Source organism: Bubalus kerabau, chromosome X (assembly GCF_029407905.1).
Source record: "Bubalus kerabau isolate K-KA32 ecotype Philippines breed swamp buffalo chromosome X, PCC_UOA_SB_1v2, whole genome shotgun sequence".
In the NCBI taxonomy this organism is placed as follows: Eukaryota; Metazoa; Chordata; class Mammalia; order Artiodactyla; family Bovidae; genus Bubalus; species Bubalus kerabau.
In genome coordinates this window covers 128,946,572-128,964,789 of record NC_073647.1, presented here as the reverse complement: position 1 = coordinate 128,964,789, position 18,218 = coordinate 128,946,572, and the positions used below count along the sequence as shown (strand labels likewise).

At 41.0% G+C, this 18,218-nt stretch overlaps 1 protein-coding gene across 8 annotated transcripts in view; it reads right to left on the bottom strand.

Annotated features, from left to right (window-relative positions):
- The window catches only part of DMD (dystrophin), a 2,389,494-nt gene that overhangs the window by 79,041 nt on the left and 2,292,235 nt on the right, over positions 1 to 18,218 (bottom strand). For all 8 annotated transcript variants that reach the window (XM_055564496.1, XM_055564495.1, XM_055564498.1 and 5 more), the window contains one exon: positions 17,535 to 17,692. In XM_055564496.1, the coding sequence (XP_055420471.1) occupies positions 17,535 to 17,692 (158 nt within the window). The remainder of the gene's footprint in view (positions 1 to 17,534; positions 17,693 to 18,218) is intronic.

Sequence of the window (18,218 nt, the reverse complement as noted above, 5' to 3'; positions counted from 1 at the left end):
GATGCTTGGGGCTGGTGCACTGGGACGACCCAGAGGGATGGTACAAGGAGGGAGGAGGGAGGAGGGTTCAGGATGGGGAACACATGTATACCTGTGGTGGATGCATGTTGATATATGGCAAAACCAATACAATATTGTAAAGTTAAAAAATAAAATTAAATTAAATTAAAACAAACAAACAAATAAATAAAAATATGTGTTCTGCCTTCATCCAAAAGTTACTAGTGAATAAATTAAACAGGCCAAGGTCAAAGGTGGGCCACACCACTACAGACTGCACCTCTAGTCAACACAAAGCCAAAAGCCAGCCCTCTCTGGTTGGAGGACTGTGACTCCCTCTAGTTATATTATTATTTAGTCTCTAAGTGTTTCTTCATCTGATAAACAAAGATACAATGAAAGTCTGTGTCAAAAGAACTGCAAGTTCCAGTTACAATAAGTCCTATAACAATCTCTTGCTCCACTGGTCCAGAAACTAAATTTATCAAAATAACCATCTGGAGCTAGGACAAAAACTATCACAGAAAGACAGCAAATTGAAAAAAGCATTACTAATTCATTCTGATGTAAAACATGGGATTTATTGTTGCCCAATCTGAACCTATATGTTTCCCTGACTTACATTTAAAGGATAGTTTCTTTAATGATAGATTCAATGACAGACTACAAAGAAAGAATTCAGGCTTATTACAGAAAGCATAGTTTTAACAGAAAGCTCTGTTCACTGTGGAAGACAGAAAAAAAAATCTGACTATGAGTCAGCAACAAATGTAGGTGGCCCAAAATAAAGAGAAAAAAATATTGACCATGTCTGTGATGTACAACGAAAGGCCTAACAAATACGGTGTGAAGCAATCATTGCATTATCCTTGGTGTCTAGTTCTAGTGGCTAAAGCTAAGTCCTGACCCAGAACTTAGAGAAGGCTTGGCAGAAAGGCACAGCGATAATTAAAGAGCTTGAAAGACCTATGAGAACAGCTTAAGGGAATTGGGATTATTTAGCCATGGGAAAACACACACACACACACACACACACACACACACGAGAATATGCAAGAAATAGTGGCTGAAGGGGCGATTTAATAACAGTTTTCAATTATGTGAATGGCTCTTGCATAGGGGCCTATGACCAGCTGTTCGATTTCTCCACCGAGGACAGAACAAGAAGAAACAGGCTTAAGCAGCATGAAGAATTTAGGCTGTAACTCATGCGGAAGCATTTCCTGATGCTGAAAGTTGTTAAAGCATTAGTGGAAATTAACAAGGGAAACTAGTGAATGCTCTCCTCTTTCAAAAGACCACAGATTCTCCTGTGCTTAAAGGCGGGAAATTATCAAGGTTCTTTCTTCCTCCTAAGACGCAAGATCCATCATTTTGGCTCTTTCAAAACTGCTCGCCTGTGCCAACTGACAGCACTGAAGACAAGGTACAGGGATTCACATTCTCATTCTATTTCGATCTTTCATTTTTACTACCAACAATTCTGTATCCTAGTGGCATATTCCCTTTCCTTTTGTCTGGCGATAAAGAAAGGAAGAATTCAAAACCAGGCCAAATGTCTATAGAGAGCTAAAAGCACTAGAAGTAAAACCCAACTAAAATTACATTGTGATCACTCTAGAAAACAAGAGGTTAGCCTGAAATGTCAGGAAGCTGTTGAGGTCAAAAGACAGGTATGAGGACAATGGATTGAGGTCATCCTTGCAGATGCCATTATCTGCTGACCCGCATACAGGCCTCATAGCTTCTCTCGGTATTGAGGATGACCCTGACCTTGCCCCTAAACACCAGTGTCAAACCATCTAAGCAAAAATTCAGAATGGGCCGTTCAGCCCTGGGTTTTGTTTTTGCTTTCAGCAGTATCTCCTCTTTCCACTTTTATGGTGTGCACACACAAAAAGCAAGGATACCGCAGCTCCTTCCAGTGTGACAGCCACAGTGTGCAAGTATCTTGGGTCTCCGTTCCTTCTCTCTTGGTTCTCTCCTGGCAGCAACTACCCACAGCACAGAGGTGAGGGAAGGAATCCACTGCAGTCACTGCCTCTGCCTTCCAGTGCATCGCATGCTGGCTTTATACGAATGTCATCTTAACAACGTACAAAGACAGTGAATGGCTAGCCAAGGGATACAATTAGCAATATAATAATTTCAAAGGACATTATGTGGTAGGTTGGGAGTTGGGGGATTTGCCATGGTTCAGAGTATCTTTTTGGTTTCTTTACTGTTGTGCTTTTCAGAAACCCTTTGGAACTGAAGGGCTGGGCTTCAAATGGCTGCCAGGGTGTCAACCTGAATACTTACTTTTCTCTCAGGCTAACAGTCAAACCAGTCAATTCTAAAGGAAATCAACCCTGTATATTCATTGGAAGCTGAAGCTCCAATACTCTGGCCACCTGATGCCAAGAGCCGACTCATGGAAAAGCCCCTGATGCTGGGAAAGACTGAGGGCAAAAGAAGGGGGTGGCAGAGGACAAGATGGTTAGATGGCATCACTGACACTGAGAGGGTTTCCCAGCAAGCCCTGCTCCCCAACTACCATAAACACACACATCATATTTTAAAGAGAAGGTAACTGGCATCCCCATTGTCAGGCTTTTGAAAAACCATGCCAGTTCTTAATAAACTGAAAAAAATTAGTATAGAGAAAAGCAAACATTATGGAAGAGATTGTACCCAGTAGTTCTCAGATGATAAAAAGGAACCACCTTTTGTTCTGGAAACAATACTTGTCTAAACCTCCTTTGTTTCTCTCCTAGGTTGCGGGTTATTTAGAGACAGGAACTATGTTTCTATACCTTCCATGAAGGTTTGGTGAATTTAATGATGGGTGGGAATTAAACTGTGATCATAATAAACAGTAATAAAAGGAAGGGTTATAATATCCGAATGAGGTTAGAATTTAAAAAAATCTGCACAGGCATCTTAAAGAGCAAAAAACAATAAGTTTATAAGGGTTTCTAAGAAATAGAAGACAAAATAAGTTTCTTTTAAATAGTTTTTAAAGTTAATGGCCTCTGTTGGCTTGTCTGCTACATGCAAAAGGCTAATCCATAGTCTATTTCTGGATTTGGAGAATACAAAGAATCATCCAGGCCAACATGTCAGTAGTGCTGAGATTGAGAAACTGTGTCCCCATGTTAACAGCTTATATTGCCATGGTTTATGTGTCAAAACTAAGAAACCAACATGGGTCCACTATGATTAACCAAATGCTACTGGGCACCTAATAGGCAGGCGGTGCTCTTCTGCAACACAGAAACCGAGAAGCTATGATAGGCCTGTTCAATTACTGCCTGTGAGACAAAGGGTACGCTGGTTAACACTGTGGAGAGACAAATGAGATGCTGCTTCACACCTATTAGAATGGCTACCATCAAGAACACAAGATATAGGCATTGGTGAGGCTGGAGAAGAAAGAACACTTGTGCACTGTTGGTGGGAATATAATTTGGCTTAGCCATTATGGAAAACAGTATGGAGGTTCCTCAAAAAATTAAAAATAGAACAACCATGCAGTCTAGCAATTGCACTTCTAGGTATATAGCCAAAGGAGATGAAAACAGGATATCGAAGGGATATCTGCACTCCCATCTTCATTGCAGCATTATTCACAATAGCCAAGATGGGTAAACAACCTAAGTGTCTGTCAGTGGATGAATGGGTAAAAAAAAGACGTTCAGTTCAGTTCAATCGCTCAGTTGTGTCCGACTCTTTGCAACCCCATGAATCGCAGCACGCCAGGCCTCCCTGTCCATCACCAACTCCCGGAGTTCACTCAGACTCACGTCCATCGAGTCAGTGATGCCATCCAGCCATCTCATCCTCTGTCGTCCCCTTCTCCTCCTGCCCCCAATCCCTCCCAGCATCAGAGTCTTTTCCAATGAGTCAACTCTTCGCATGAGGTGGCCAAAGACATGGTGTGCATATATGTAGGAGAATATCACTCAGCTGTAAGATGGAAATCCTGCCATTTTTGACAATATAGAAGGGCCCTGAGGGCATTATGCTATGTGAGATAACTTAGACAGAAAAAGACAAATACTGTACGATATCATTTCTACATGGAATATAAAAAAGCTGAACTCCCCAAAACAGAATAGAATGGTGGTTATGAGAGACTGGAGGTAGGGGAAACAGGGAGATTATCAACTTACAGCTAGTAGATAAGTAAGTTCTAAAGACCTAATGCATAGAACAGTGATTATAACCAACAGTACTGCATTATAAACTTCAGAGTTGCTAAGAGACTAGACCTCAATTGTTCTCACCACAAAAGAGAAGTGGTAATTACGTGACGTGGGAGAGGTATTAGCTAACACTAGGGTGGTACTCATGTTGCAATATATGTGTCAAATCAACCCATTGTACATTAAACTGCCAAATGTTTTATGTCAATTATACTGCAATTAAAATTTTTTAAGGTTGTGCATTAAACTTATACCAGGGTATATGTCGATTATACCTCAATTAAAATTTTTTTCATCTAAACATATATATTTACCTATTACAGAGAGAGGGAAGAAAAAGGACTAGTAAATTTCAAAAAGCCCAAACCAGAAGTCACAAGGGAACATGCTAAAATTGTAGACCTTGATTTGAAATCAGGGTGCTTTTCAAATAGAAACTCCACGTAATGCATCTCATGACAAGTTACAGAAATCTATTTATTCATGGCAAATAATTAACTCAAGCAAGGTTAAAGCAGTCAGCTAGCACAAGTGTGTGTGTGTGCTTTCATTTATTCAGTAGAGTTCCTGTCTATTTAAAAAATAACTAAATATATAAATATTACATGCATTCATATGCATGAATAGAATTTCCAAACATTCTTATTGAAAGAATAAGGTAAATTTATAGAAAATACTGGGGACAAACCACAGATATTTCAAAAAGGTTAATCTCTCCTCCCAGGCCATTTTCATCTGTTTTCACTAGTAAAATGTTCCCTTTCAAATAGCCATTTCAAAAAGCCATTTCAATATCGCTGCCATCGTTAATAGGTTATAGCATTAACAGCTGACAACCCAACTTTTCTGGCCCTGATTGCAAAAAGCCCTAGTGTTAGAAAAGATTTGCTGAATTTAAATTGATCACAACTGTTTTGTGAATTATAGTCTGTACACAAAGATTTAGAACTACAAGGAGAACAGCTAGCTGGGGTCACACGGTATAGGACAGGCAGTTCCTGACTGTTCCCTGAGCTGTTATTACAATTTCTTTAACAACCTCTAAATCTACCAAGGGCATCAGTGGAATATTTTACATAAGAGAGAAGTCTGAACTAGCAACGAACATAAAAGGAGGAACAAGAACAAGTTGTAAAGAATATTAATGATGCTTCTTCCAAACGATCCCAATTTTTATGAAAATCAAACGAATGCTAAAAAAAAAAATCTGCTATAAAACTATATGAAACCTGCGTGTAACAAATAGAACAGAAGGAAGGTGGCATTTTGATCTTCTTAGACATAAGATCCTTGTGTTTTACATTTGGGTTGCTGAGGAAACTCAAGTGTAGGGCCACCAGGGATCATTTATATGAGGCATCACATGATGTTTTGTCACTTCTTGTTCTTAGTCTAGGCTACTTCTATTCAGAGAACGGTTGCTCTCATGTGAAAGGCCACACTACACATAAAAGACTGTTTTCTGTATTTTGCATCTCTGTTACAAGAACTGTTATCCAGAAGATCAGCTAAGACTTGGCTGATAATGACCAAGCTTTGAAATATACACCGTAACCCATACCCCTTTCTGCTTTTTCCACTTACAACATTTAGCATATAATCAAAGCAACCTGGGGATAAATAACTCTTGAGGTAATCTGTTTTGCTTGATGTTACAGATGAAAAAAGGCTCAAAGAAGGTAAGGACACAGCTCAAGATTATCTATTATTTTCAGACTGAAATATGTATGCTTAAAGGAGTCTACATGGGTGGACAGAAGTGATATCTGAAGGGAACATACAGGCTGATTTCCAAAATCTTTTGAAACTTCAACTCGTCCGAGAGTATGAGAGGCTCTGATATCTAAATACGGACAACATGAGACCATGCCCGAGTACCAGATTGTGAACTGAATTTTGTGCCGGTCTACTGAGAGCTACATGAAGGTACAAGTGAATACTCAAAAGGCACTGAGATAAATGCATGCTCCTATCTCTTCTGATCGTTTCCTTTCCCTCCTTCTTTTCGGCATTATGTATCTTTCCTCCTGGATATTCATTGGAAGGACTGATGCTGAAGCTGAAGATCCAATACTTTGGCCACCTGATGCAAAGAGCTGACTCATTAGAAAAGACCCTGATGCTGGGAAAGATTGAGGGCAGGAGGAGAAGAGGACGACAGAGGACGAGATAGTTGGATGGCATCACCGACTCAATGGACATGAGTCTGAGCAAGCTCCAGGAGATGGTGAAGGACAGGGAAGCCCGGCATGCTGCAGTCCATGGGGTGGCAAAGAGTTGGACACGAATGAGCGACTGAACAATGACGACAATCTTTCCTTCTGGCATTTCCCAGGAGGGTCAGTGTTAAAGAACTCGCCTGCCAATGCAGGAGACTCAGGTTTGATCCCTGGGTAGAGAAGATCCCCTGGAGAAGAAAATGGCAACCCACTCCAGTATTCTTGCCTGGAAAATCCTATGGACAGAGGAGCCTGGTGGGCTACAGTCCACGGGGTCACAAAGAGTCAGATACAACTTACTGACTGAACAACAACAATCCTTCCTTCTACTGTTAGATGTTATGACATATATGAGCCACATGGACTGACAGGTCAATTGAGGTAGTGAAAAGGAAAAAAAGAAACAGAAAAGCCTATGGGTTTCTCAATCCTTATTAGCACATGAGTCATGTTATATGATTTGGTCCCATGAAAGAATTGGCTGATGTGGAAATGTATTTATCAGACATATGCTTAGCTTATACTGCTATGGGGGGAAAGGATGGTCAATTCTATGCATTTGTGTTTTCAGCAACATCATGGCAAATATGGTACCCAACGGCAACTCAGTCAGGAGAAGCGCCATTCTTTGTACATGCACAATTACCATGGATGTCCTCAGTGACCCTCAGAAAATTAGAGGGGGAAAGTGCAGCTCTTCTTCACAGAAGAAAACCAGCTAACACATGCAGAGAGCAGGGTAGAATTAGAAAACTGCTATTGGGCAACCACCAAGGTAATCACTGAATTAGGAAAGGATCATCAACGGAGGCTCACACCATACACTGAAAGGCTACTGAGGAATAGAATGCTCAGAAGTGCTCAAAATATCACAAAAATGACTTTCTAATTACATAGGGAAAAGGATACTTTTACAACAGCAATATCTGACTGATACCACCATACCACTCATTCTTAGCATTATCAATAAGAACCAACATGAATCTCATCTAAAGAAACAACCAGAAGACTCCAGAATATGGGACTTTCTCCCATATTCTGCCTGCACTCTTCAAAAATGTCAATGTCATGAATGAAGACACAAAGAATGCTGGGCTACTGTTCAGATGAGGTGAAAGGACACAGACATGACCAGCCAATGACAGACAAAGACCTTGACTGCATCCTGGAGGAAAACAACCAGAAATAAGAGACATTCTGAAGGCATGGGGACATTTCAATGTGGACTGTATGCTAGATGGTCTTGCAGAATCAGGGTTAAATTTGTGTGTAGTGACAGTATTGCACTTTTGCAGGAGAAAGTCTTTTTATAAAACAAGATGTATGGTGAAGTGCTCAGGGGTTTATATTTTATGGTATGATGGCCTTTTACCTTTAAATGGTAAAGGGGAAAGATGTGTTTGTGTGTCTACATTCAAAGCCATACATACCTGGGGAAAGTGAAATGTAAATGGGACAAAAATGCTAACCAGGGTGGAGAGACATACAGGACATATGGGTGTGGATCATACTATCCTTCCAACTCTTCTTTGTTCTTGAAGTTTTTTCAAAATAAAACACTGGCACTCCTTCCTGGGGGTAGGGGGGCAGGCAAGGAAGTCAAGAGTGTAAGAAACTAATGACTGTGAAAGGGGAGGGCGGAATGCATTAATATCAATGGTATAAAATGTGAACGGCTCTTTAGGACTAGTTTCCCACAAAACACAAACCAAATGCCAGACTGCCTTCCTCCCTGTTTCTGGAGCTTCGTTGTTCTAATGCGTCCCCCACGCACTCACACACACTTGGCAGACATGTGCTTTGCCCAGATACCCAACTGACTTTTCAGCCATAAAATGAGTTGAAGAAGCCCCACATTTACAGAAATATTTCTTGTTGGAAATCAGGATTAAGAGGTCAACAGTTGTGTTCATGAGACAAGAAGAAGTAAGAGGCTTCCTGTAACTGCTGTCGTTGGTAGAAATCAAGTATTTTCTTTAAAGTTCTGAAGATAATGAGAAGGTTGGAGGCCAGTAGTCATTGCTCTAAATATTCATCAGGGCTGTGAATCACCCCTTAAAGAGAAAATAAGCCCAAACACTAACGCACGGTGATTATCTACTCTTCATTTACATGTTCAAGGACAACTGTCCTGACCTAAGGCTCCCCGCTCCACCTGACTAATAAACCAATTAATACCATGGCTCCCAGGAACAGAAGCACAAGTTTTAAATCTATGCAAATCTGTAAGTATATGCAACATTATTATTTTATGCTAGAGAGTTCTTATTTAAGAGAAAACTTTCACAGGTTCATGGTAGAGCACTCATATCTGCCCGGAGTTATCATGGTATATACCTTTCTCAAGTCTGTATCAGGACACATTATGCTCAAGAACAAGATCTAACAGTAATTCTTTCACAGCTGCCTCCTATAGTTATTTAAAATACAGGTCAGGAAAAGGTATAAATATAGAAACAGAACACAAGAGGAGTAGTTTCCACAGACTGGGAACAGGCGGGGTGACCACAAAACAAGAGGAAATTTTAGGGATGATGCAAATGTTCTGTCTTGATTGTAGTCGTGGTGACAACACTACACACATTTGTCTAAACTCGGAAAACAATTATTTTGTATTTTTTTAATGTAGCTAAAAAAGAAGCAAATCAGAAAAAAAAAATTCTCCCTATTTTATCAAATGTCAACCTCCTCCTCAAAAACCCAAAGAAAAATACAAAACAAAACAAAACAAAAACCCACCTTTAGCTGTTAATGCACCCAGACATACTAAGGACCCTAGATATAAGATAAGGGTACCCCAAGATTTTTGCACTTTGATTCATCTTACATAATCTATGTAAAAAGAAAGATTTAAATAAATCCATTTTGCCAGTGACAAAGATGGGAAAGAAGAAAACGGTAACTGTTGAATTCATGTCTCCTTGTTTCTATGAGCTTTAGGGGTACCTATCAATGTGAATTAGAATTAATGGTGAACTAATCAGAGGGAGTCCAGAATACTCTTCCAAATGCAGGTGTGGCTCTCAAAAAAAAAAATAAAGGTTTTTTTCATTAGAACCTCTGCTTCAGCTTTTGTAGCAAAGGCGGGGATACAGGAGGGAGGGCAGAAGGATGGAAAAATTTGATTCTAACAAAGACTACTCCTTTAGAAGGGTGAAAAGGAGAAACAGAATGACAAGTGTTTTTCCTTAGTAAGAGGTATATAAATGAAACAGGTTTCAATTCCATTACAAACCTATCTTTAAAAGCTGGTGGAAAAAATACCTATCACTCCACATGGAGAAATTTAAGCACATAAACCACAATATATTAAATGGATAATTATGAAGGTAAACTCACCAAAGCTTATAGTCAAAACAGAAAAAAATAATAGCAATAAAAACCAATAGTTGACTCAAGATAATGCTGATAATACCCTGATAAAAGATTTCCTAAAAGTTTGCAGGAATTCTAAGTGTCCATCAGCAGGCCCAGTAGAAACTTGGTGATGCTACCTCTGCTTATACATATTGCTTATATATATACCAAGTCCTAGAAACTTATACCATACCCATCAGTCCAAGCAGGTGTAAAAGGAATGTCAGTGGGACCAAAGGGTCCATATTTTGATTACTCAACAAACAGCCCAAAGAGACCTAAGCAAAGTGGAATTTTTAGGAGTTATTTTAAGGATGGAAAATATAAGATGTGATCAACTGGCATAAATAAGGCTGTCAAACTGGTTAAGAAGTGTCTTGGCATGGTATTTTAACACCATTTCAAGATTCTCTAGAATCTAATCTACAGATGCTTAGTTGTGAGCAAAAGAATTGTTCATCTTGGTGGGCTATTCTCATGTTAAAAGACACTTTGTGCGTGCTAAAGTTACCTCAGTTGTGTCTGACTGTTTGTGACCCTATGAACTGTAGCTCACCAGGTGCCTCTGTCCACTGGATTCACAGGCAATACTGGAGTGGGTTGCCATGACCTCCCCCAGGAGGTCTTCCCAACCCAGGGTTTGAACCCATATCTCTTACATCTCTTGCATTGACAGGCAGGTTCTTTACCACTAGCCCCATCTGGAAAGCCCAAAATACATTTTAGATAATCATAACTAAGGCTCAGTTAAGTACCTACTGCTTCCCTGGTGGCTCAGAATAAAGAATCTGCCTGCAATGCAGGAGACCAGGGTTTGATCCCTGGGTCAGGAAGATCCCCTGGAGAAGGAAATGGCAACTCACTCCAGTATTCTTGCCTGGGAAGTCCCATGGACAGAGGAGCCTGGCAGGTTACGGTCCATGAAGTCACAAAGAGTCGGACATGACTAAGTGAATAACATGTGCCCACCTCTCTAAGTGCCCCACCTGTATTAGCTCATTTAACCCTCCAAAGTGCTCCAGGTACTTAGGGGCCAGGAAGCTCAAGAAATGTGTCCAAGGTTGCGTGCCCAGCAAATAGCAGAGCTGGTATTTGAATCTGGGCAGTCAACTTCAGGACCTACATGCCTAACCACTCTGCCACTCACTACTCCAGATGTCCTGCAATGATTTGTTATTTACATACACATACACACTTGTTCTCAACAATTGAGGCTGTAATTTATTCCCATTTCTGTATTAGAGCAACTGTGCTGAGATGATATTCATTTTTGTCATATGAATATAAAAATCCAGAGGACAGATGAAAAAGCAACTTATTCATTTTGAATGCATAAATACAATGGGAGGCAGAAAACAGATGTAAAATAAACAGATTTTGACATGCAAGCTCTTGCAGGTGAAGCATATTGAATACAAACTTGATGCACTCAATGCTATCTAAACAATGAAGTCCTTAAAATGTTTACAGAAGAAGATGCTACAAAGACTATTGGGGGCGGGGGGAGGTGAGTACCTCTCACGGCACTGCCAAGGACCAGTTTACAGATACGTGACTCTCTCTGGAGTCACTTAAAAGTGTGAAGTGCTTCCCAACTAAGAGGAAACATTATTTGATTTCATCTGGAGGTAGAACTTAGATACCTGTAATTGGGATTAGAGTATTTTCAATAAAGAACATAGAATGTGAGTGAGTGTGTGTGTGTGTGTGTACATGTGTTGGGGTAGGAGTGTTCATTTATCCACATATCCTATTATAACCTAAAATTCATATAAAAGACTATTTATAAACACTTCCTTAGTTCAGTCTAGTATTTGAATTGGCTATAGCCATTTATTTCTACTCACATGGTTTAGCAGAAGGAAATACTAGCTTGGAACACAGGGAACTTGGGCCGGATGTCTCATTCTGACATAAATATAATTGCAGAATGAAGAATATATTCACTCTGCCTTTCTGGGTTTCAGTTTTCTCATCTGAAAAAGGAGGCATGTGGACAATGTCTTACGCTCTTTAAGGTGCTCTGTGTGACTCACTGCCAGGAGCAGATCTGGCCTTCCCATGGTCGCAGGATCAATCTATTCTGTCAACAGGGATAGTTTCATGGAATATGAGAGCCAATCAACCCGATGATGCATTAATTGAAGCTGTATTTCCAAAACAAACTAGTTTCAAATCCTCAGGTCTACTACTGCCCAAATGAGTCATTTTTCCAGTACACATGTTGACTGTCATATCCTTTGAAGGTAGAAACAGATCTGTTTCCCCATTTAATATCAATGAAGATACTACTGTCAAACCCATACATTGATAGTGAATTTTCTCTTTTAAAATTCATAGGCATGACTTCATTTCTGGGCTTCATGGATAAATACCTTGATGGACCTACACTGATTTTAAAATAGGCAAAGCATTTTCTTTGGACTTGGGGATTTATTTTCCTCTTTCTTTTAAAAAGTTTTTGTGTTTTTTTCCCCAGTATTTTTTATGGTGGTAAGATACACATACTATAAAATGTACTATATTAACCACTCTAACTGAACAGTTCAATGGTATTAAGTATATAGGAAACCTATAAAAAGATCACCCAGCGGGCACCACATGTGCAAACACCACTCTCCTCCTGTGTCTGCCAGGCCCTTCTCTTGAGCCAGAAGCTGACAGTTACCAACTTGTAAAGAAGGAAGTTTTCGAGTCGGTGACAAAAAGACAAAGGACATAAAAAGAGTGTAGACTGAAGTCAACTTCTTCTGTGAGGCAGGGAATGTATTTGTAAGAGAAACAAGTACTTTTACTGCCGTTCACTTCCTGGGGCTGGTAGACAGAGCAGCCTCTGAGCGCCGGCATGCTCGAGCCACCAGCCCGGCCTCATTCCCAAGGTCTTAAATGCTTCAAACAAAGGGCAGAGGGCATTGTTCACTCCTGCTATCTTTCCCTACAGCAAACACTGAATTTTCATGCAACCTGCACAGCTTCCGAAAGGCAAGCTGACGCCAGAGCTCCCGGCTGAGGAAAAGGCTGACGGGGAGAGGATGCCAATTCTGAAGGAAGAATTCACAATGGATCTGTTCAAGCAGACCACCAGTGACTAGCAAGGCGAGTGGGTCTCCAAATCTGAGTCATTTAAACCTTGCCCAGCTCTGTACCTACAGAACGTGTCCAACATTCTTCCAGCAATATCCGGCTTGCCAATACTCAACGTCTTAAAATGAGGCATCCTCTTCTCCCCAACGCTCCTATGTTCCCTGTTTTGTTATGGCATCTTGTATTTTGGCAGAGACCTAGAAAATATGCCTGTTATTTCACCTTGGGAAGCTGGAGAGTCTTAATATCAAAAAGAGTGTATTGGGCTTCCCTGGTGGCTCAGGGGTAAAGAATTGGCCTGCCAATGCAGGAGATAGGTGTGATCCCTGGTCTGGGAAGATCCCATATGCTGTGGGGCAACTAAGCCCATGCGCCACAACTATTGAACCTGTGCTCTAGAGCCTGGGAGCTGCAACTACTGAAGCCCACGTGCCTAGAACCCGTGCCATGCAACAAGAGAAGCCACTGCAACAAGTCACTGCAAGGAGAAGCCCCCATCACCCCAACTAGAAAAAAGCCCATGCAGCAGTGAAGACCCAGCGCAGCCAAATACAAATGAGATAAATAGAAAATTTTTTAAAAGAGCATATTTGGGGATGAGGAGGAACATGACCCAGCGGGGAGGAGAGGGAAGTGCTCGCTGGACTAGGAATCAGACTCTCCCACCAGCTGAAGAAATGCAATGCAGGGGCCACTGATAAACTATTCACCTACTGAAACAACAATAAAAACAACCCTGAATCCAAGCCTGCCAATTCTGTTCTCCTCAAAGGGTTGGGGAAGATTAAATGAGAGAACTGTGTAAACAAAGCTTAAAAAATACTATCATCAGTAGCAGTCATAACAATATTATGTACACAAACATGGTCAGTACAAATAGTAGCAGTCAGAAGCTGTTACTTGGTAGTGAAAGCAAACCATGGGCAACTATGGAGACAGATCAGGAAAGGTCTGAGAGTGAAGCAGAGAAATCAGGAGCCATTCCGTGAACCAGGGAAAGAAATGGGAGATTTCTAAGGATGGTGTCATACAGCGATTGCGCGTGCTTAGTCGCTTAGTCGTGTCCGACCCTTTGAGATCCTATGGACTGTAGCCTGCCAGGCTCCTCTGTGCATGGGATTCTCCAGGAAAGAATACTTGCTACTTGCCTGGAGTGGGTTACTATTCCCTTCTCCAAAGGATCTTCCCAACCCAGGGATTGAACCCAGGTGTCTTGCATTGCAGGCAAATATTTTTACTGTCTGAGCTGCCAGGGTTCTAATGCTGAAAATAGAGTGTAGCTGTTACAGGGATGTGGTGAAACAAGAGGCAGCAGGTGAATGAAGAAAGCAGGTATCCCACAGCAGAATGCAACGGGCTGACAGGGACGGAGCTGGCTCCTGATGAGAAGACAGCCCAATGGAAAGCAGAATTTCTGCTCAGGAGCCTCTGGTCCTGACCACCAAGTTCAAGACAGTCAAAGGCCAGAGCTTACTTCTTCACACCATGAAAGAGAAATGGTAATTCTATGACCTGATAGTGCTAACTACTGCTACAATGGCAATCTTATTACAATATAGAAATGTATCAAATCAATATGTCCCAACCCTTCAATTTACATGTTAAATGTCAGATTAAAAAAAAAAAAAAAGACAGCGAGAACCAGAGTCCAGGGGAGGTGGCAATGTCAGTCCTGCAAGGTAATGAGATAATGGTTGCAGCGGCCCTGAGGCCAGCCCACCTGACTTCAAGGCAGGACCCATCACTGAATACAGATGGTTGTCGGCAGGTGTGTGCTCTGACCCTCGCACTCAACCCCAGTCACACGACACACACAACTGTACAAATATATGTGTATATGAACACTCTGTATGTGTGTGTTTCACAGTAAGACTGTAAAAAGTCACTGAAACTTGACTAAAGAAAAAACAATACTGAGGGAGAAAAAGTAGGTCACTGCAAGTTGTTTTGCAATAGGATTTGGAAAAAAAAATGAATCTGGATTATTTGTGGTCATTTATACTCATTGTATGGGAGTTACTTGTGTCTATGTTCTGGAGGAGAAATGCTAATATAGCAACACATAAGAAAAAACCCAGAGAAAGTGATAGTCTATTCATGTTTTGGGAGATTACAGTATGAGGTAAAAAAAAAAAAAACATGTATTTCTCCACATCTGTTTTACTTTTGTAGTTAATTTGCCATAATTTGGGCAAAACAATCCGAACAGTGTATGTAAACAGCCTTCATATATGTGCATTTCTTTAATCTGCCCAGTTAACTATTAAGTGAATGCTAAAATTGCTTTAAATATGTAAATATTCTGCCAACAAAGCCTTCTATAGTTTTATCTGAGTCTGTGGTAAGACTATATACAGGTCTAGCCCAGTTACTTATTCACCTAGTTCTGTCAGTAATGAGATTAGAATGGAATGAGAAACCCCATACATCTGTAGTTCTTAGGATTTAAAAAACATTAAGAACACTGCAAATAATGTACAACTGCAAATATCTCTTCCTTGAGTACTGGTGGTATTACAAATAGGAGCATCTTTTGACCAAAAGCCATGTGGTAATACTTATCAAAAGCTAGAAAACTGTTTATATCTGGTAATCCCATTCCTAAGAATTTATCCTAAGGGAAAAACTTGAATCAAAGAAAAGAGCTAACTGCATAAAGATGTTCACTGCAGCATTATCTATCTTACCAAAAAGGGGGAACAACCTAAATGTCTATCCATGAAGTGATGAGGCACTTGGGAGGAAGAGGATATTTGTGGGGACATGGATGATGGTGCAGAAAAAGCACTGGAGCAGGATGCAAAAGAGAATGGACAGGAGTGTGCCAACCTACTGACAGACATGAATGGAAGCATGAACCTCTGACTTGGTTGTTAAGCCTATGGAAAGGCAGCATCCAGCCCTTGGAAGAATAGATGAATGTCAAAACTACAATCAGTTCAGTTCAGTTGCTCAGTCGTGTCCCACTCTTTGCGACTCCATGAACTGCAGCACACCAGGCCTCCCTGTCCATCACCAACTCCTGGAAACTGCCCAAAATCATGTCCATTGAGTCAGTGATGCCATCCAGCCATCTCATCTTCTGTCGTCCCCTTCTCCTCCTTCCCTCAATCTTTCCCAGCATCAGGGTCTTTTCAAATGAGTCAGCTCTTCACATCAGGTGGCCAAAGTATTGGAGTTTCAGCTTCAACATCAGTCCTTCCAATGAACACCCAGGACTGATCTCCTTTAGGATGGACTGGTTGGATCTCCTTGCAGTCCAAGGGACTCTCAAGAGTCTTCTCCAACACCACACTTCAAAAGCATCAATTCTTCGGTGCTCAGCTTTTTTCACAGTCCAACTCTCATATCCATACATGACCCACTGGAAAAACCATAGCCTTGATTAGACAGACCTTTGTTGGCAAAGTAATGTCTCTGCTTTTGAATATGCTGTCTAGGTTGGTCATAACTTTCCTTCCAAGGAGTAAGCATCTTGTAATTTCATGTTTGCAATCACCATCTGCAGTGATTCTGGATCCAAAAAAAATAGTCAGCCACTGTTTCCACTTTTTCCCATCTATTTGCCAAGAAGTGAAGGGACCAGATGCCATAATCTTCGTTTTCTGAATGCTGAGCTTTAAGCCAACTTTTTCACTCTCCTCTTTCACTTTCACCAACAGGCTCTTTAGTTCTTCTTCACTTTCTGCCATAATGGTGGTGTCATCTGCATATCTGAGGTTATTGATATTTCTCCTGACAATCTTGATTCCAGCTTGTGCTTCATCCAGCCCAGCGTTTCTCATGATGTACTCTGCATAGAAGTTAAATAAGAAGGGTGACAATACACAGCCTTGACGTACTCCTTTTCCTATTTGGAACCAGTCTGTCATTCCATGTCCAGTTCTAACTGTTGCTTCCTGACCTGCATACAGGTTTCTCAGGAGGCAGGTCAGGTGGTCTGGTATTCCCATCTCTTGAAGAATTTTCCACAGTTTATTGTGATCCACACAGTCAAAGGCTTTGGTATAGTCAATAAAGCAGAAATAGATGTTTTTCTGGAACTCTTGGTTTTTCGATGATCCAGTGGATGTTGGCAATTTGATCTCTGGTTCCTCTGCCTTTCCTAAAACCAGCTTGAACATCTGGAAGTTCACAGTTCACCTATTGCTGAAGCCTGGCTTGGAGAATTTTGAGCATTACTTTACTAGTGTGTGAGATGAGTGCAGTTGTGCAGTAGTTTGAACATTCTTTGGCATTACAATAGGAAAGATTAAAAAAATGATAGCTGTGTCAACTGTTTACCAACAGTTACTGAAAAGAAGGTTATGATGACAGTATTAGGTTAGGGAAAAAAGTAAGAGACCATGAAACTCACCTACAGAGGTCATTTTCTTGTTTTACAAAGGATGTCTTTGGCCGGAGATTTATTTCTTCCCTAGCTGAATCACTGCAGATTCACGTTCCCACCAACATCCTAGGAGCCCGTGTGGTTCTGGCTCTGGTCACAGGCTTCTTTCCCTTCCTGTGCACTGTCCTCTCTCCCCAAACCCACAGTTCCAGAAGCCACTGCCCACAGAGGTTTCAAAAATCCCCTACCTACATGCCTACAGGAGAGCTAATGTGAGAAACTACAGTTCCATGGTTTTCCATTAATTCCCAAAATGCAAAAGAATAAACATGCTACTCAAGAATGTGAATAACTTACGAATTGGAAGCAGCTCCTGACACTTGGCTCAATGTTACTGCCCCCAAAGGATGCAACTTCACCCAACTGTCTTGGGATTTGGATAGAGTCATGTAGAAGGAGGCCCAGTCTGCGCTGGTCACAAAATCCTGTTGAACTGGCCACTTGCTTGAAAAGGTCTACAGGAGGAAGAAGAGAATTCCAGCAATGAAAAAGTAGCACCAAGTAGATGCCAGCACAACTAAACCACCTGCTCAATTCCAGTACCAATTCTCAAGAGGAGAGAGGGGTTCCCTACTTGCCCAGACGGGTTGCTTCTACTGTACACTAATCTGCACATTTATTACTTTTATGGATAAAGTTAATCACCACTGTGTATATATGAAGTGTGACAATGTTTAAGTAAACCATAGCCCTGTAAGAAATGAGAGTTTACATACAGTTCTGACATGTGACTTTTTCCTAAGCCAGAACATAATCCTTTGGAAAATAGTTTATATATAGGACATGACCTACATCATACAATAAATGTTTTAGCATTAAGAAACATAGAGTGGGCCCAAAGAGCTATCCCCTGTGGACATCAGATCCCAAAATATATCAAAATCGGGACCACACAGCAACTGTGTGCTAGAAATGGGTGGAGCAGAAGAGCAGCCCCTGAATGATAGCAGGTGCCCCAAATAGGTGGATTCACAGAATGAA